The sequence below is a fragment of the Magnolia sinica genome, chromosome 7, assembly GCF_029962835.1.
Source record: "Magnolia sinica isolate HGM2019 chromosome 7, MsV1, whole genome shotgun sequence".
NCBI classification, from domain to species: Eukaryota; Viridiplantae; Streptophyta; class Magnoliopsida; order Magnoliales; family Magnoliaceae; genus Magnolia; species Magnolia sinica.
In genome coordinates, this window is record NC_080579.1 from 83834458 (window position 1) to 83851104 (window position 16647).

The 16647-nt window shown below is 42.0% G+C and overlaps 1 protein-coding gene and 1 pseudogene across 1 annotated transcript in view; one reads left to right on the forward strand and one right to left on the reverse strand.

Annotated features, from left to right (window-relative positions):
* The first annotated feature begins 340 nt into the window (after window positions 1-340).
* LOC131251573 (pentatricopeptide repeat-containing protein At3g24000, mitochondrial-like) lies at window positions 341-4037 on the forward strand (annotated as a pseudogene).
* Window positions 4038-6183: 2146 nt separating this feature from the next.
* Window positions 6184-16647, reverse strand: part of LOC131251572 (nuclear pore complex protein NUP155) — a 76751-nt gene continuing 66287 nt past the window's right edge. Inside the window, exon 13 of the mRNA XM_058252343.1 lies at window positions 6184-6519. Within this exon, the coding sequence (XP_058108326.1) occupies window positions 6402-6519 (118 nt within the window). The 3' untranslated portion in view covers window positions 6184-6401. The remainder of the gene's footprint in view (window positions 6520-16647) is intronic.

A 16647-nucleotide genomic window follows, 5' to 3' on the forward strand; every position in this document is an offset into this window, starting at 1 on the left:
ATATGCACAGTATCCTGGTTTTCATTTTGTACAGGTAGGGCCCATGGTCCAACAATCCAGACCACTGGTCTGATGGACTTCGGCTTGAACAGACAATGTCCAAAGTTTTCCTCGATAATAAAATTCAACCTTTCATTTTGTGGCCTTCAGATGGACGATTGAACGACGAATCCACAAATGGTCGACATGTAACAGGAGACCCAAGATTAACGGTTGTGATGCTCCAATGGTGATTTTTTTTTTTTCTTTTTTCCATGGGCTGTTGCATCTAACCAATGATCCGGATAGATGAACCCTGGGCCTCACAAGTGGGACCCACGTTTCAAACGGTCTGGGCTGCAAACAGACTGTTAAGAAAGAGAAACAGGCAAACCACACACTCAACTGAAAAATAAAAGACCCCAAGGTTAGTGGGTAGGATCTTCTAATCTGGGAGATCCTAACATGCGCCATTCCACAACGGGCCCACAGACCAACGCTCTAGATCATCTGATCATGGGCCCACTTATACAAACTAAAAAATCAAATTAAAACTGTGCATCCTCGGCTCAAGGACCATATAAAAAATATCTCTACCCGCTGATCTACTCCTATTTTAGCACTCCATGCATTCAAAATTCCAACGCACATAAAATTTCACTCCGATTCTGTCCTCCACACTACCTGTTCACATTAGCAAAAACCCCCAAGCAGAATCTAAAATACGCCAACAGGCTTAACCCTCACCCAGACGAGCCAACCCATGAATTGCTTTTCCCTCCAAATCTTGCCCTTTCAAAATCCCTATACAGCGGAAAATACAAACAATAGACATATCAATCATCCTTCACTCCCTCCAAAACCCAAACTCAAATCAATTTCAGCCAAATTCCGAAAAACCTATGAAGAAACTCCAAAATCCCCAAACACCCAACTGGTCCAAATCCACCCATCATCTTACTCCTCCCTCATCCAATCCTGCATTGATTCCAATAATTTCGATGTCGGAAAATCCATCCACACCCGAATGCTATCAGATGGCTTCCGCCCCAACACATACCTCCAAACTAAGATCCTCATGCTCTATGCGAGGTCTGGCGATCCGGCTGATTTATCCATTGCACGCCACCTGTTTGATGAAATGCTTGATCGTAACACGACTACTTGGAACACCATGATTCTCGCTTATGCAAGGATGGAGGATCACGTACAAGTCCTAGAACTCTTTCATCAGATGCGAATGTCAGGAATCATACCAGATAAATTCACCTTCCCCAGTGTGATCAAGGCCTGTGCATCTCTGGAAGATGATTGTGGAATTCTGCAGGTTCATGGTCTGATTCTTAAGACTGCTTGGAACTGTAATTTGGTTGTCGGCGGCGCTTTGGTTGATGGGTATGCAACATTTGGTTCAATGGAGGATGCAGAAGCTGCATTTGATGAGATTCATGGAGAGAATGTGATTGCTTGGAATGCAGTTATCAGTGGATATGTGAGGCTGACAATGTTGGAGGAGGCTTGGGCAGCTTTTCGTCGAATGCAGGGTCTTGGTGTGTGCCCTGACCATTTCAGTTTCGCTACAGCGGTAAGGATCTGTGGTGCTCTAAGATCAATATTTAGAGGAAAGCAAGTGCATGCGGAATTGATCCAATGCGGATTCGAGAGTGACGTTTTTGTGGGAAACTCTCTTATTGACATGTATGCGAAGTGTGGAGATGAGGAGGGATGTTTACTGGTTTTCAATTCAATGGCAGAAAGAGATCAAGTGACATGGAACTCAATTATTTCTGCTCAAGCACAATTTGGGCATTTTGATGAGGCGGTAGTGCTGTTTAAGAAAATGAAGGAATCAGGTCATAAAAGCGATCATTTCAACTTAGGTAGCATTCTTATGGCTTGTGCTGGTTTGGCAGATGTTGAAATGGGCCACGAGTTGCATGGTTACCTGATCAGGAATAGGCTAGACATGGACATTGTTTTGGGTAGTGCGTTGGTAGACTTGTACTCGAAGAGTGGCTCCTTAGAAGCAGCACAGCAAACTTTCGATGGGTTGGTGGTGAGGAATGAGGTGTCGTGGAATGCACTGATTGCTGGGTATGTTCAGCAAGGGCAAGCAGCTGAAGCTCTTGAGCTTTTCCAAAGAATGAGACTAACAAATGCTCAGCCCGATCAATTTACATTTGCTAGCCTTCTATCTGCCGATCAAGGGAATGGCTACTGTGGGAAGCAAATTCATGCCCATGTTATACGAACCCTCGACAGACAACATATAATTCTAGAAACAGAGCTGGTTCAAATGTATGTTAGATGTGGAAACTTTAAGTATGCGCTAGAGGTTTTTAATAGGATGGTAGAAAGGAATGCCTACTCATGGAATACACTGATTGTGGGATATGAACAAAATGGTGACCCCAAGGTAGCTGTGGAGCTCTTCCATCAAATGCAACTAGAGGGAATAAAACCAGATTGTTTTTCTCTGGCCAGCATGCTCTCCGCAAGCACAAGCCTTTCGGATGCAAACAAGGGGAAGCAAATTCATGGTTTTGTCGTAAGAAATGCACTTGAAAGGGATAAGGTTCTAACATGCATGCTTGTTGATATATACTCAAAGAGTGAAGTCATGGATTATGCATGTAAGGTTTATGACCGAACGAGCAGAAAGGATGTCATCCTCCACAATGTAATGATTTCTTCATTTTTTAGCTATGGTGCAATCAATGATGCAAAGCGGGTATTCGATTCGATGGAAGAAAGAAGCACGGTCTCATGGAATTCCATGATTGCAGGGTATGCAAAGTGTGGGTTCTCCGATCAAACATTTGTACTCTTCAAAATGATGCAGGAACAAAGCATTGAGATCGACAGGTTGACCCTGGTCACCATGATCGACCTGTGTGCTGACATACCAGCTCTTGAGCAGGGGAAACAGCTGCATGCATGCATGATCAAGAAGGGATTTAGGCATAGTTCGGTAGTCTTGGACAGTTCATTGGTTGATATGTATGCAAAAGGTGGTGATATTAAAGAAGCCAGGAGATTGTTTGATATGATGAATGAAAGAAATAACATCTCATGGAATGCGATGATCGCTGGGTATGCAAAACACGGCCATATAGAAGAAGTCCTTACCCTCTTTGATCAAATGCAGAAGGATGGGATATACCCAGATGAGGTAACCTTTCTTTCCGTTCTTTCAGCTTGTAGCCACACAGGAATGGTAGAAGAAGGATTGAAAATTTTCGTCTCCATGTTAAAAGAACATGGCATTGAAGCAAGAGCAGAGCATTACACTTGCATGGTTGATCTGCTTGGGCGGGCTGGGCACTTAGATGAAGCAGAGGAAGTTATCAGGAGGATGCCCATCGAGCCTGAGGTGTCTACATGGGGGGCGCTGTTGGGAGCTTGCAGAGTTCATCAAAATGTGGAGTTGGGATGGATTGCTGCCAAACAGCTCTTCAAATTAGACCCAAAAAATCCTGGACACTACATTTTGATGTCAAACATTTATGCAGCGGCAGGGAGGTGGCAGGAGGCTGAGGAAGTGAGAAGTTCAATGAAAGCCAGGGGCGTAGCAAAGGATCCAGGTGTTAGCTGGATTGAGATTGATAATGAGATCCAGACCTTCCATGCCGGGGACCAGTCACATCCCCAAACAGATGAGATTTATGCTATTTTGAAACATTTATCAGCTCGTATGAAGGACATGGGGTTATGTTCCAGACACCAACTTCATCCTTCGGGATGTAAAGGCCTTCAAGGAGGATTACCTGCTTCAGCACAGTGAAAGATTAGCAATTGCTCTGGGGCTCATTCGCTTACCTGAGAATTGTGTGATCCGCATCTTTAAAAACCTGCGCATCTGTGGTGATTGCCATGCTGCAATAAAGCTCATTTCCAAGATCATGGAATGCAAGATTATTGTCAGGGACACCAAGAGATTTCACCATTTTGAGGACGGGCTGTGTTCTTGTGGGGATTACTGGTAGCTGCAGTTGTTGAGGTGTAAGGGTATGAGATAGTGAGACATCAAACAATTTTTAAAGAAACTGATAATTATTCTATACAAATAGGTGCTTCTCTAACAGTATTTCAACATCAGAGTACGTCTCTTAGAGCTTTGCCAGGGCCACACACTTGTGCAATAAAGCTCACGTACATGCCACATACGCGCCAGCATAGCACAAACTGCACCACTATAGTGATGTCCTAGCCCAAGAATCAGTTTGATTCACTGGACAGGTGGGCCACAGTAAAACAAACTTACGGCTATGAGAAATTGGCTGAAGTTTTCTAATCCATCCACCTGTTTCCTACATTGGAGCTTACATGCTGAGTGGACCAGATTTGGTTTTTTGGGAAAACATGTACGAGGTTGGACCAACCTGATGGATGGATTGGATCTCAACCTATGTGCCAAGCCGGCCAATGTGTGGCATGTACATGATCTTTATTGCACACAATTGTGCAGAGCTCCATCTCTCAATCCAACACAAAATAAAGAAGCTTCCCCAACAGAAAATATGAGTAAAACATACTGGGAAAAACAATCAGCCAGATATGCCATGTGCACAATTTCATTCGTTATTAGCACCTAAGGGATAATGGCTTCCGATGTAGAAGTGTACTTCATGAGAAATGATAGGGTCCTGACAGCAGAAATATAGTCACCTAATTTGCACAGCCCATAAAGTTGGGCTCGTGATCCAATCTGTTGATCTGATGGACCAAACTATGGATGGGCGATGTGCTTCAAAAACTCCCAAATTGGAAGATCCTAAATCTTCTATCATTGGCATACACATGGAAGATTCAGCGAAAATAAAGGTCCAGAAAATAGGTCAGATTGTACCATAGCTGTCAAGCGAAAGGTGCAGACTAAAATGTCCAGAAACACCATTACAAGGAAAGTGCATTTAATAGGAACAGAAGTATATGGTGAAAAGCAGAACGATACATACCTGCACATGCAATTAAGGATACACATAAACATATGATAAATGAACGCACAAAATAATTTCATAAGGAAAAAGGCCTCTAAAAAGAAGCACAATTTATTATTCCCATTAATTGCTATGATTTAAGTCGAATATTGTGATGTATTTAATCCTTCTAGGGCCTGTTTGGATTTGTGAAAAGCAGAGTAAAGGAAATCATATTTCTCGGGAAACTTTATTTGCAGGAAATTGTGGGAAAGAAAACAGTTTTCCTTGTTTAGCTCTCAACAAGATTTTCCTAAAAATTTAGGATCTATAGTCAAATTTGTTGTTTGGCAAAACAAAATTTCCTTGGAAAAAAAAATTCTAGGCAGTTACTGTTGTGTGCTAGAATAGCACATGTGGCACATGCAGCATGTGTGAGTGCTTGAAGTTGAATTGTGGCAGTCACGGCACATATGAGATGCTTGAGGCTGTACAGTGGTACATGTGGCACAATACACACATTAGCACTGACACATGTAGGCACTGAAGCTAGATGGCATAACTTATGCACATTGGCACCATTGGTGCACGTGGCATATTTGGAGCAATTAAAGATGGACGATAGCACGTGGCACATTCATGCGAGTGAGGTGCTTTGCACGTGTGGCTCCACAGAAGATGAATGGTGGTACGTGTGGCCCATTACCATAAGTAGGGTGCAATAGAAGATGGTGGTGTGTGGCACATTAGCACACGTGGGATGCTTGGCACATGCGGGGTGCAAGAGAAGATGAATGGTGGCACATGGCATAGTGGCACGTGCGACAATAATGAAAGATGGACAATGGCACAGTTGACACATTGGCACCTGCGAAGTGATTGAAGATGGATGGTGGCACATTTGGATTTAACCATTGCGAAATTCATTTTCCTTCCATTGTTGGAAACTGCCTTTCTTAGGGGTGGTGGGAAAATAAATTTGTTCATCTTCCAACAAAGTGAGAAAAGTGTTCCCCACAAATTCCATAAAGAAAGGCTTGACAAATAATGGAAAGTTAGTTTCATGGAAAACAATGTTTCCTTTCAGTTTCATGAATCCAAACAGGCCCCTAATCAAAATAGTTACTGTCACACAAACTGCAAACTAGAAGTATTGGCAGAAATTTGGCAGAAATTTGGCAGAAATTTTCCAGTGAGTTGCAGTAAGCACGATACAGTAATGCTGCTTTGTTCTTCGCAAAATTTAACTTGAAAAATGTTAGGAGAAAAGAAAAGGCCAGTTCACTCTCTCATGCTTCACAGAATATGAAATATTAATGAATATTATTATTTCACCATGGTTCTCATAAGACGGAAACTAGCCTTGCATATTACACAAGAGTGTGATTTTAGCATTGCCAATCAGAGAACATAACATTATCTGTTCATTCATGCAATACACATTATCTTGAGCTAAGGAACACATGAGAACTTCCACACGAGAAGGGAAAAAGTTGAGGAAAGTCAGAATGGCTCAAAAGGTATAGGACTCATTAGTGTTTCTTCAAGCTCTCGGAAACCTTGGTAGACAGCCTCAGTCTCGCTTTGTGGAAGGGCCAACCGCCGCACCTCAGTCATATACCTGATATTGCAAATTCAACATGAAACTCGGAAAGGGACAACGCAAAAAGAGTGACAAAGGAAAATGAAAATGACAAGTGTAGCTCATCATGGTAGCCAAGGCACCTATGTCATGAGAAAAATATCTAAGAATGCAATAAATCTCAAATAACAAAACAAAATACCATATTGACAAATACCTGAGAAGGATATGGGCAACAAATGCAGTCATACTGTTAATATTGAAGTTCAAATCTCGCTACTTTCAAGATTGACTTGCTGACAAAAAAATTGAGGGAGAATAACTTCCAGTGAAGAGACTAAGATCAGGATTCAATTTAAAGGGGAAGATGGCAGAGGCGATCAGGAAGTTCTCTTTTAGTAGAACATTTCCCCAAGAAGTGGCAAGAGGTAAGGATCTTTGGCGGTTTCGGCAAACAGGGGTTGTCATCCAACGCCTGACGCATTCAGCAGTCTATCTTCCGTTCAACTTTTGTAAGGTCCAACCCTAAAGGGGAGCTCATCAAGCGATAGCTGAATGACAAGCAAATGGTTGAACTTCAGAAGATTGGCGCTGCAATATGCTAAATACAGGTCAGAGGTGTTGCAGAGAAAGGCTTCAGAGGTTTTGGTTCCACACCCAGAAGTGGTCCCTGCTGATGTAAAGATCAAATCCTGGTAGAGGTGCTCCTGGGGGTAAGCTTATGGATAGGGAGGAAAGAAAATTGATCATCCAAGTGGAAGAGGGATGAACATATAGAGATGAGATGGGGTTGCTAATAGAAAATGGTCCTGCATTGGCTTTACCTTCTGGTGTCCTCGCAGCAGTGGCCATTGAATCAGTGGACCATCGTAAAATCACAAAGATTGATAAATCAGAGGTGGCACAAAGGAAGATTCTGGACTGATTTTTTTTTTCTCTTAACCAATTCAGATTCTGTTTAGATTCAGGAAGTAGCCAATAAGGCAAGTCTTAGGACCTAGGTAGGGGTTGTTGAAACACGAATTTTCAATTAATTTGCCAGTTGTGCAACCCCAAAGTGATTCCAAGAGAATGATGGAATCCAGATTCTGAAATGGTCGGTGGTCACGACTTGGTGAATCAGCAAGTTGATTCAGGTTTTATAGCAATCCCGAACATGTGCGACATGTGCAGGAGTGCTGAGGAATCTGGGAAATCAAACATGTTCCTACACTGTTCGGTTGTGCAGGCTGTTTGGGAATATTCTTCTGGCAGTCGTACAAAATCACCTTAGTTGCAAATGGAACAGATTTTAAGGTTATTGTGAATTGGCCTTGTTATAGTATATATGGGCCTGGTGTGGAACCCCCGGTTTGGTTGTGGGCCTTTGGGCCTACTGGTTTTTTTTTTTTTTTTTTTCCTGTTTTCAATTTTGCCCTTTTACTTGGGGGTATTCTATGGAGGAGATGCCTTCTCTTGAGAAGAATCATGCATGGGAGAGGCTACTGTACCTATTGGGAAGACTCCGGCGGATTGTCACTGGCTATATGCTCTTCAATACTACCCTGATGGTAGTATAGCCAGGTATAAGGCCTGTCTAGTAGCTGAAGGGTTTATATAGACATATGGTGAGGGTTATTCTAAAACCTTTACTCTTGTTGCTAAGATGAACTCAGTTCACGTTATCATTTCTCTTGTTGCTAATCTAAAATGGTCATTACACCAGTTTGATGTTAAGACTGCATTCTCAAATGGTGATTCGAGTGAGGAAATTTATATGCCTCCTCGTCTTGGTTTTACTCAAAAGGAGCAGGAAAATAAGGTATGTTATCTTAAAAAGGCAATATATGGTTTCCAACAGGTCCGTTGAGCTTGGTTTGACAAATTTATTAGGGCCTTGATGGGTACTAGATTTTCTCACACTCAGTCAGACCACTCAATGTTTGTCAAGCAGCTTGTGCAAGACATTGTCATTGTTAGTGTATATGTGGATGATATTATTGTTATAGGTGATGATGCTAGTGGGATTTCTGACTTGAGGGTCTACCTTAGCAATTTGACATCAAGAATTTGGGGCTGCTCAAATATTTTATTGGCATTAAAGTCTCTTGTTCAAAGAAGAGTATGGTTTTGTCTCAACAAAAATATGCTCTTAATTTTTTTACTTCAATTGGTAATCCCAGTATCAAACCCTTTATTCCCCATTAGAGCTTAATAAGAAACTTTGGAATGATGACAAGGACCTTCTTAATGATCCTTGCATATATTAGTGCCTAGTTGATTAGTTGATATATTTAACCATTACTCATCTTGACCTATCTCATGCAGTCAGTCCAGTAAGCCAGTTTGTGCATGGCCCTTGCTCCAATCATCTAGAAGTTGTTCGTCACATACTTCACTACAACAAGTCTTTGCCCGGACATGGCATTCTATTTAGTTGTTATAATCATCTAAATATTAAAGGTTGTTCAGATGCAAACTAGCCAGGGTCTTCCGACGATCGTCTTTCTGTGATAGGGTATTAGTTTTTTGGGAGAAAAGCTTATTACATATGAGACTAAGAAGCATATTGTTATTGCAAGATTCAGTGTTGAGGCAGAATATTGAGTTGTGGTGAATAATGCATGTGAGATCTTGTTATTGAAAAACTTTATTGTTAGAGTTCGGATTTATTGTGACTACTCATATGCCCCATGTACTATAACAATTAGGCTACAATTCATATCGCTTCCAATCCCCTTTTTTCATTAGGGCACAAAACATATTGAAGTTTAGTGTCATTTTTATTCATGAGAAGGTCACTGCCAACATTATTTCTACTCCATTTGTCAAGTCTACAAATCAACTTGTCAACATCTCACCAAGGCCCTTTCAATTGAAGTGGGAAGACATAATAAAGGCAAGTTGGGCATGATTGATATCTACGCCTCCACTTGAAGGGGAGTGTTATATCACATGTGGGCCAGCCGTAGGCCCCTGGTTTGGGTTGTAGGCCTTTGGGCCTATTATTTTATGTTATTTCTTAGTTTTTTCCTGTTTCCAATTTTGCCTTTTTACTTGGGGCTATATATGTAATTCGCATATTTTGTCTTATAAATACGATAGGGTTGGACGTCCAAACCTGTTGCTCTTTTTTAATTTTTAAGATTGAAATTTATTAAAGGGAGCCAAGGCAACCCACGAAGAGAGAGAGAGAGAGAGAGAGAGAGAGAGCAGGAACAAAAAAAACAAAAAAGGAAAGAGACTATACAACCCAAAGCCTACCAGCTGCAATAGCAGCAAGAATAAGGAAAAGAAAGAAACAGGGAAAGCTATCACTATACAACTCGAAACAAGCTGCTACAGCAGCAGCAGCAGGAAGGAAAGCCAGGAGAATCCTCAGATGATCGAGAAGAAACCCCAGGAAAGCCAGGAAACCTATCACTATACAACTTGAAACAAGCTGCTGCTCATTCCTTCCTTCCAAAGCTTTCCTACTTTAAAGGCTTGTTGGTCCTTTGCATCGGGGCCAGCTATCATGGAAACTGATGCCTTTTGCAATTTTGTGGGAATTTGGAGAAGAAAGGAACACAAGGATCTTTGAAGGGAAGGTTGTGACTATGGAACACTTTGAGTGGGCTATTTTTGCATCTTGTGTGGAATGGGTGTTAAATCAGCCGGACTTTGCGAGGCAATCCTATCTCTTTGGAGGGCTGGGATTCAGTCATTTTTGTGCAAGTTTAATCTTTCTGTTTGCAAGAGTCTCCTGCTATTTATAGGGATGTGTTGTTTCATTTTCGTGCTCTTTGTTTTGTTTTTCGTGTGAGGTGGTGATGGGAGGTCACCTTTGCCTAATGAAATTTGGAATGAAAAAAAAAAAAACTGCATTCTGAGAAAATTCAACTTGCGATAGGGTTGTGTATTGGATCCATGGTCAAAATTGATGCAAAATCTGAAATCCGGAGCTGCAGTTTGTTTGAATCATGAAAAGCAAGATACAGGTGATTTATGTTCCAAAGCAAATAGAGATCAAGGTGAAGGGAGATATGATTTTGGCTTCAGTCCCCAGTGAAGATGATGAGGTTGGATAAAGGGGGATGAAATTTTGATGTTCAGGATGCTGGCCACCAGCCAAATCTTTCAGTGGCTAGAGAGGGAAGAGGAAAATGTAAGGAATCCGTTGCTCCTTGAATCAAAAGTCCATTTTCAGTAGACAGTCAACTTAATGGGAACCAATTGTTGAGGGGAGGAACCGAATCGAATTCAAAATTCAAATCTCATCCACCCATTTCAAGACTGGAAGGTAGCTCTCTTCTTGTTTAATTCAATGGACATTTTCATAATTCGGCAGAAGAGAAATCAGTTTGGCAGTAAAGCATAAGGGAATTGTTAAAAACTCTTGTTACAATAGGGGTATTTTGAATTCAACTTCTAAAAAATGGCGATTAATGGCATTGATCAAGTAGGATATGTGGGACAGATGCAAACACCAGCCACAAGTACAACACATGTTCGCCAAGTCCAGGGAGTTCAAAGGGAACCAAATGTGCCCATATAGTAACATGTGGTTACTTTTGTGTGACACAGAAATGGGTGAACCTACCAAAGTTATAAGCTTCGTCGAAGTAGCTCAGTTCTCAGGAAGTGAAACCTTCTAAGGATGGAGATCAGACCAGGACGGATTATGGTAATTGTCCCAGTCACGCACTGGTAGTATAAGGAAGAGATGGTTATCAGTTGGTGGGCCCGGAGACTACAATGTCATCCAAGAAGAGACGATTGAAGTTTTATGGCTGTCGGGCACTTTGAGATCTGTCACTTGTACATCAGATGATAGGTGGAGAGATCCTTGGCAAGGTCGTACATCGAACAACAGATGGGCAGCTTGTGGAGGAGATGTTCTCAATTTTGGTCCTGTGTCAGCGAAAGGCAAATGCTCAAGGCCACAATTAGGGTATACGAGGAGATTGGAAATTCCATCAGTAAAAATGCCGATAATTATCATCCACTGAGAGAGAGATGCTATTCCACAGGATTAAAGGCTATAATAGCAGGCACAAAGGTGTTCAAGAGTATGATACCAGGGGGAAGGAAACTAACGGTGCTTAGAAGTGAAGATCATTTCATAGAATGTAAGGGGGCTTGATTTGTCCACACAAGCGTGTAATTATGGAAGATTGCCGATCTCGGAAACCTCAAGTGGTAGCCTGTAAGGTAACTAAACTGCAGCCAACAAGTAGATCTATTTTGCAGTTTGTTTGAGTTTCAAGAATTCTGATAAGATGGCACTGAATTCAGTCAGCTCACTCTGTGTATTGTGGTTTGGTAGAAATGGGACATTCTTCAAATAGTGGACAGTCACACTGATTAGCTATTGGTATCGATTTTTATTTCAGGAAGACAATCTTCAGAGAAGAGCATTTGTTTTGCCTTATGTATGGGTAACGGGGAATCGATCGACCATCTTTTTATCCATTGTCCTTTTGCCACTAGAATTTGGGATTACTTTCATGCTTGAGCACCGATTGGGTTATGCCTAAGTCGGTGGAAAAGCTTCTTTGGGCCTGGCATGGTGGGGGTGGAGGTAAGGCGCAGAAAGCTATTTGGCGGCTCCTTGTCATGGCAATATATTGGGTCGTCTGGGGGTCTAGGAATGGCCGATGTTTTCGCAATATCATTGAAGGGGAGAACGAAGTTATTTCAAGGATTAAAAGGCTAGTGACTAAATGGCCGGTGTGTTTTGGCAGCTTTGGCTCCCATTCCATTTTTAGTGCTTTGTGGTTTTGGGCTTGTATTATTTTTACTTCGGCACTTCTTAATAAATTATCACTCTCTCAGAAAACTTCAGGGAGATTCTCTTGGGTTCTATCAGCAGCCTATGGTCCTTCTCATCAGTGTCTTCATGCCAAGGTGTGCAGCAACAGCCGTTACAGCAGCAATGATGCCAGTGGAAACCATTACATGTTATGGGGTAATAATGGCTGTTAAAAATAGACGCAAAATGGTCCATTTTATGGGGCCAATACAGGTTCTCTTTATATATATAAAGAGCTGTCGTAACAGCCATTATGGCCCATACCGTAACGGTAACAATGTTTGCTGTTATGGAATACCTTGCTTCATGCTATTTTGGGCAGTGTTAAATGGAGTCAGAGCTAAATGGGATTTTTGTTGGTGCATATGTAGGGATTTCAAGCAATTTCCAGCAGCCAAAGAAGGAAGTTTGTGGTAGCAAGTAATTTCCAGCAGATTGGTTCATTAATATGGTTGATTTATGGATGGTTCTTCAATATAAGATCACCGGGCAGTGTCAATGATTCTTCCACGTGCTTGGGTATGTAGAGTGAGATGGGAGCTACATCGGGTTTTGGTTGGATCCATGGATCGGCAATAGACAATTCTTGTATTCCTTAGACAAGGAAGAGACCATCAACTCTTCAATATAAGATCATCGGGCAGTGTCAGTGATTCTTCCACATGCTTGGGTATGTAGAGTGAGATGGGAGCTACATCAGGTTTTGGTTGGATCCATGCATCGGCAATAGACAATTCTTGTATTCCTTGGACAAGGAAGAGACCATCAACCCTTGCTGCAATCGGGTGGGTGATTCAATGGTTTGGTCTCACTTTCAAAGGAACCTATCAGACAAGGAGATGGGGGACTTTATGTTGGATGAGCTTTGATTGATTGCTATCCCTCCTTAAGATTCCGATACTTCGCAGCTGAAGTTTGAAACTCCGGAAGGTTTCTATCAGATCCTTCTCTCAGTCTCTTGGTTGTGGTGTTGTGGAGGCCTAACACCCCAATAATGCTTCAATTTGGTTTTCCTAAGTCTGCTAGAATAGTCGCATTTAGTTGGTTAGTCACAAATGATAAACTGCTGACTATAGAACATAGAAGTAGCATGTTGATCGTGAATCTATGCATTTTGTGGCTCAAAGGCATGGAAGCCAGTGGACCATCTGTGCATGCACTATGAATTGTTGTATAGAATTTGGGCATTCATTTTGCCCGTGTTTGGATTGATATGGTTGACACCTAGATCACTCGAAACGCCGATGCACGCCTGGAATGGGGAATCCATAATTGACGAATGAGGCAGTCCCGGTCTCTCCCTGCCCACAGTTATTTGTTCTATGTTTTAGGAACACAACAACAGGATGTTCAAAAATAAATTATCTAATTGATGCAGGACAACTAACCACTTGCTCTAAAAGCTCAAACTGATAGAGCATGGCGAATCAATCCCGTTATCTCATAGCCCAGGCCCCACATCCCATGGGTTAGGACTAGAGGTGTACACGAGTCGAGCCGAGCCGAGCTTTGCCCAGCTCGTGCTCGACTCAGACAGCTTGAGTCTCAGCTCGTGCTCGGCTCAGCTCAGCCTTCGAGCTTGGAATAGTAGCTCGTGCTCCGCTCGGCCAACAGCTTGGTCCAGTTTGAGCTGAGTTCGAGCTGAAATTTCGAGTCGAGTTCGAGTTCGAGTCTTTCAACCGGTTTTGAGTTCGAGTTTTCGAGCCGAGTTTCGAGTTTCGAGTTCGAACTTTGAGCCGAGTTTGCGTTAGAGTTATATATTGAGTTTGATTTGAATTTGAATTCGATTATCAAATTAGAGTTCGAAGTTGAACAAAACAATAAAATATATAAAATGCATAATTTACGATTATCTATCCTTATTCCTTACAATCTAATAATAACATATAAAAAACAACTTAACTAATTAAAAAATTAACATTTATATCTATCTAAATAAAATAATATCACAGTCACAGATTCACAATTATCACAATTTAACAAATTAAAGACAATTTAACTAAAAAACAACTTAACAAATATCAATTAACAATTTAATACTTAACAAACATAACTTAACTAATAAACAAAAACGATATCACAATTAGAGGTGTACATTTTAACAATTTATAAACAAGTTAACTCAAAAACAACCTAGGCAATTAAATTGTAAATTAACACTTACATGATACATCTAACCATCACATCATCCAAACCAAATCATCCATAAATCCATAAATCCATCCCATACATCCATCATCATTCATCCAACCATCCTCTCATACATCCATCATCATTTACCAATTAATCAAATAATTCATTCATAAACTAAGCAAATAATCCATACATCAACTAAGCAATTTAATTTAATTAAATGAATAATATATATATATATATATAAAATATTATAAACAGAGGTTTGTCCGGCCAGTGGTCGCTGGTCGGATGGGTTCGGACTGTACCAGAGGTTCGTCCGGCCAATGGTCGTTGGTCGAATGTATTTCGCTACTCAGACGGACGCTACTCGCCAGAAAAAATGGAGAGTGGAGGAGAGGACTCACTTTGGGAGAGGAGATCGTCCGGACAGACGCTAAAAGAAGGAATTTCGTCAGGCGGTGGAGAATGGCGAGAGTATTGGCCGAACGGACGGCCGATTTGGGCGAATGTGATGCAGGACATGGAAAATTAAATATGATATGCAAGATTTCAGGCTTAGATCACACCAATTCAGAAACAATCACGCAAATTCCACATCCCACATGAAAATCCAAACATTCAATTAAAGGGGAATCTATGCGGGTCCAAGCCGATACAGGCTAGAACTGGACCAATAAAAATTAGAAACCAAATGATGTCAAAGGGAAATAAAATCAACTACTCATGCATAAAAAATCAGTCTCTAATCCAAGGGATTCCCTAATTTCAATTCAAGGAACCCTAAGGTGATAGAAAGGGGCAAATCAATTAGGGATCATGTAATCTAGGGTTATGATTCATGAAAAACGGCTATGAGAGGATAAAAGAGGATAAAAACCTGAGCCAAAAGATGATCCCGCGTGTGGAGAAAACAACAATGGCCCAGACGGACATGCGCGTGATCCCGCCGCACGTGTGTGGGGCCCACTATTCGAAAAAGGCCACCTTGACCTGGTCGGCCAGGGATGGACTCCAAAACCTCCAAATTTCAGCTCGATCCGATGTACGGTTTGTGCGTGGTGCTCCGCCGAAGTTTCAGCTCGCCTGCGGGCCGAAAACTGGAAACTTGCTTCAATGAAGAAATCTGATGCAACAAAAGGACAAATTCGAAGTACGGATGGTGGGGGAAGATGGAAAAAAAAGGATGATGGAAGATGGGGGTGAATGGAGATCGATGTGGCTTCGCACCACGGTAGTTAGCCCTTCGAAAAGGGAGGGCTTCGCACCCACTTTTGAATTCTTCCACAACTCACGAAGAGAGCAGAAAAATAAAGCAGGAATTTTTTTATTAACTTCAATGAATGAAAAGAACTACAAGGGGTGCCTATTTATAGGGAGAACCCTATACCCAAAACTCGCACCATGTGCGACACCTATTACTTGGCGATGAAGTAAACTAAAATAAAAACCAAATAAGGAAATCTAAAGCATTCACGATGTTCTAAATAATAACAATAAGCAAAACCTAAAATATAAAACCAATCCGATCAGTGGGCCACGATCATGAGATCCCATGGTGGGCTTTTCTTGACTATCGGGCCACTTTTCTGAACCAAAACTTGTCTTCTAGCTAGGAGGCCCTCTCTGGACGTCCTCATCGAGCCAGATCGATGGTGGCGTCAGGCGGTGGAGAATGGCGAGAGTATTGGCCGAACGGACGGCCGATTTGGGCGAATGGGAAGGAGAAATGGGTTAGGGCCGGGCGATTTGAGCGAAAGGGAGGGAGAAATGGGTTAGGGTTGCTAGGTTGGGCGAAATGGGTAGGGTCGGGCGAATGAGGATTTTTTTTTAAAAACCCTTATATATTCACTTAAAACTTGATCCGAGTCGAGTCCGAGCCGAGTCGAGTCGAGCTAGGTCTAGCTTGGACTCGACTAGAAATGTTCCGAGCTCCCAAAAAATGGCTCGACTCGGTTCGAACAGAGTTTCGATCCAGGTCGAGTCGAGCTTTTTCGAGCCAAGTCGAGCGAGTTACCGAGCTAACTCTGCTCGTGTACAGCTCTAGTTAGGACCTCAACTGAACCCCTCTCGTGGGCCCCACTTCGCATGGGTTCCGCTTCACACAAGCCACCCGCTTCGCATGGGTGGGGCCTGCCTCACATGAGCCATCTGCCTCATGTGTACCCCTGCATCCCATATGCCACCCCACTCAAGGCCAATGTGAAAATGCCCTTGCATTAATCACCCCCAATGAGGAGTCTCAAATACGAAAACCTCCC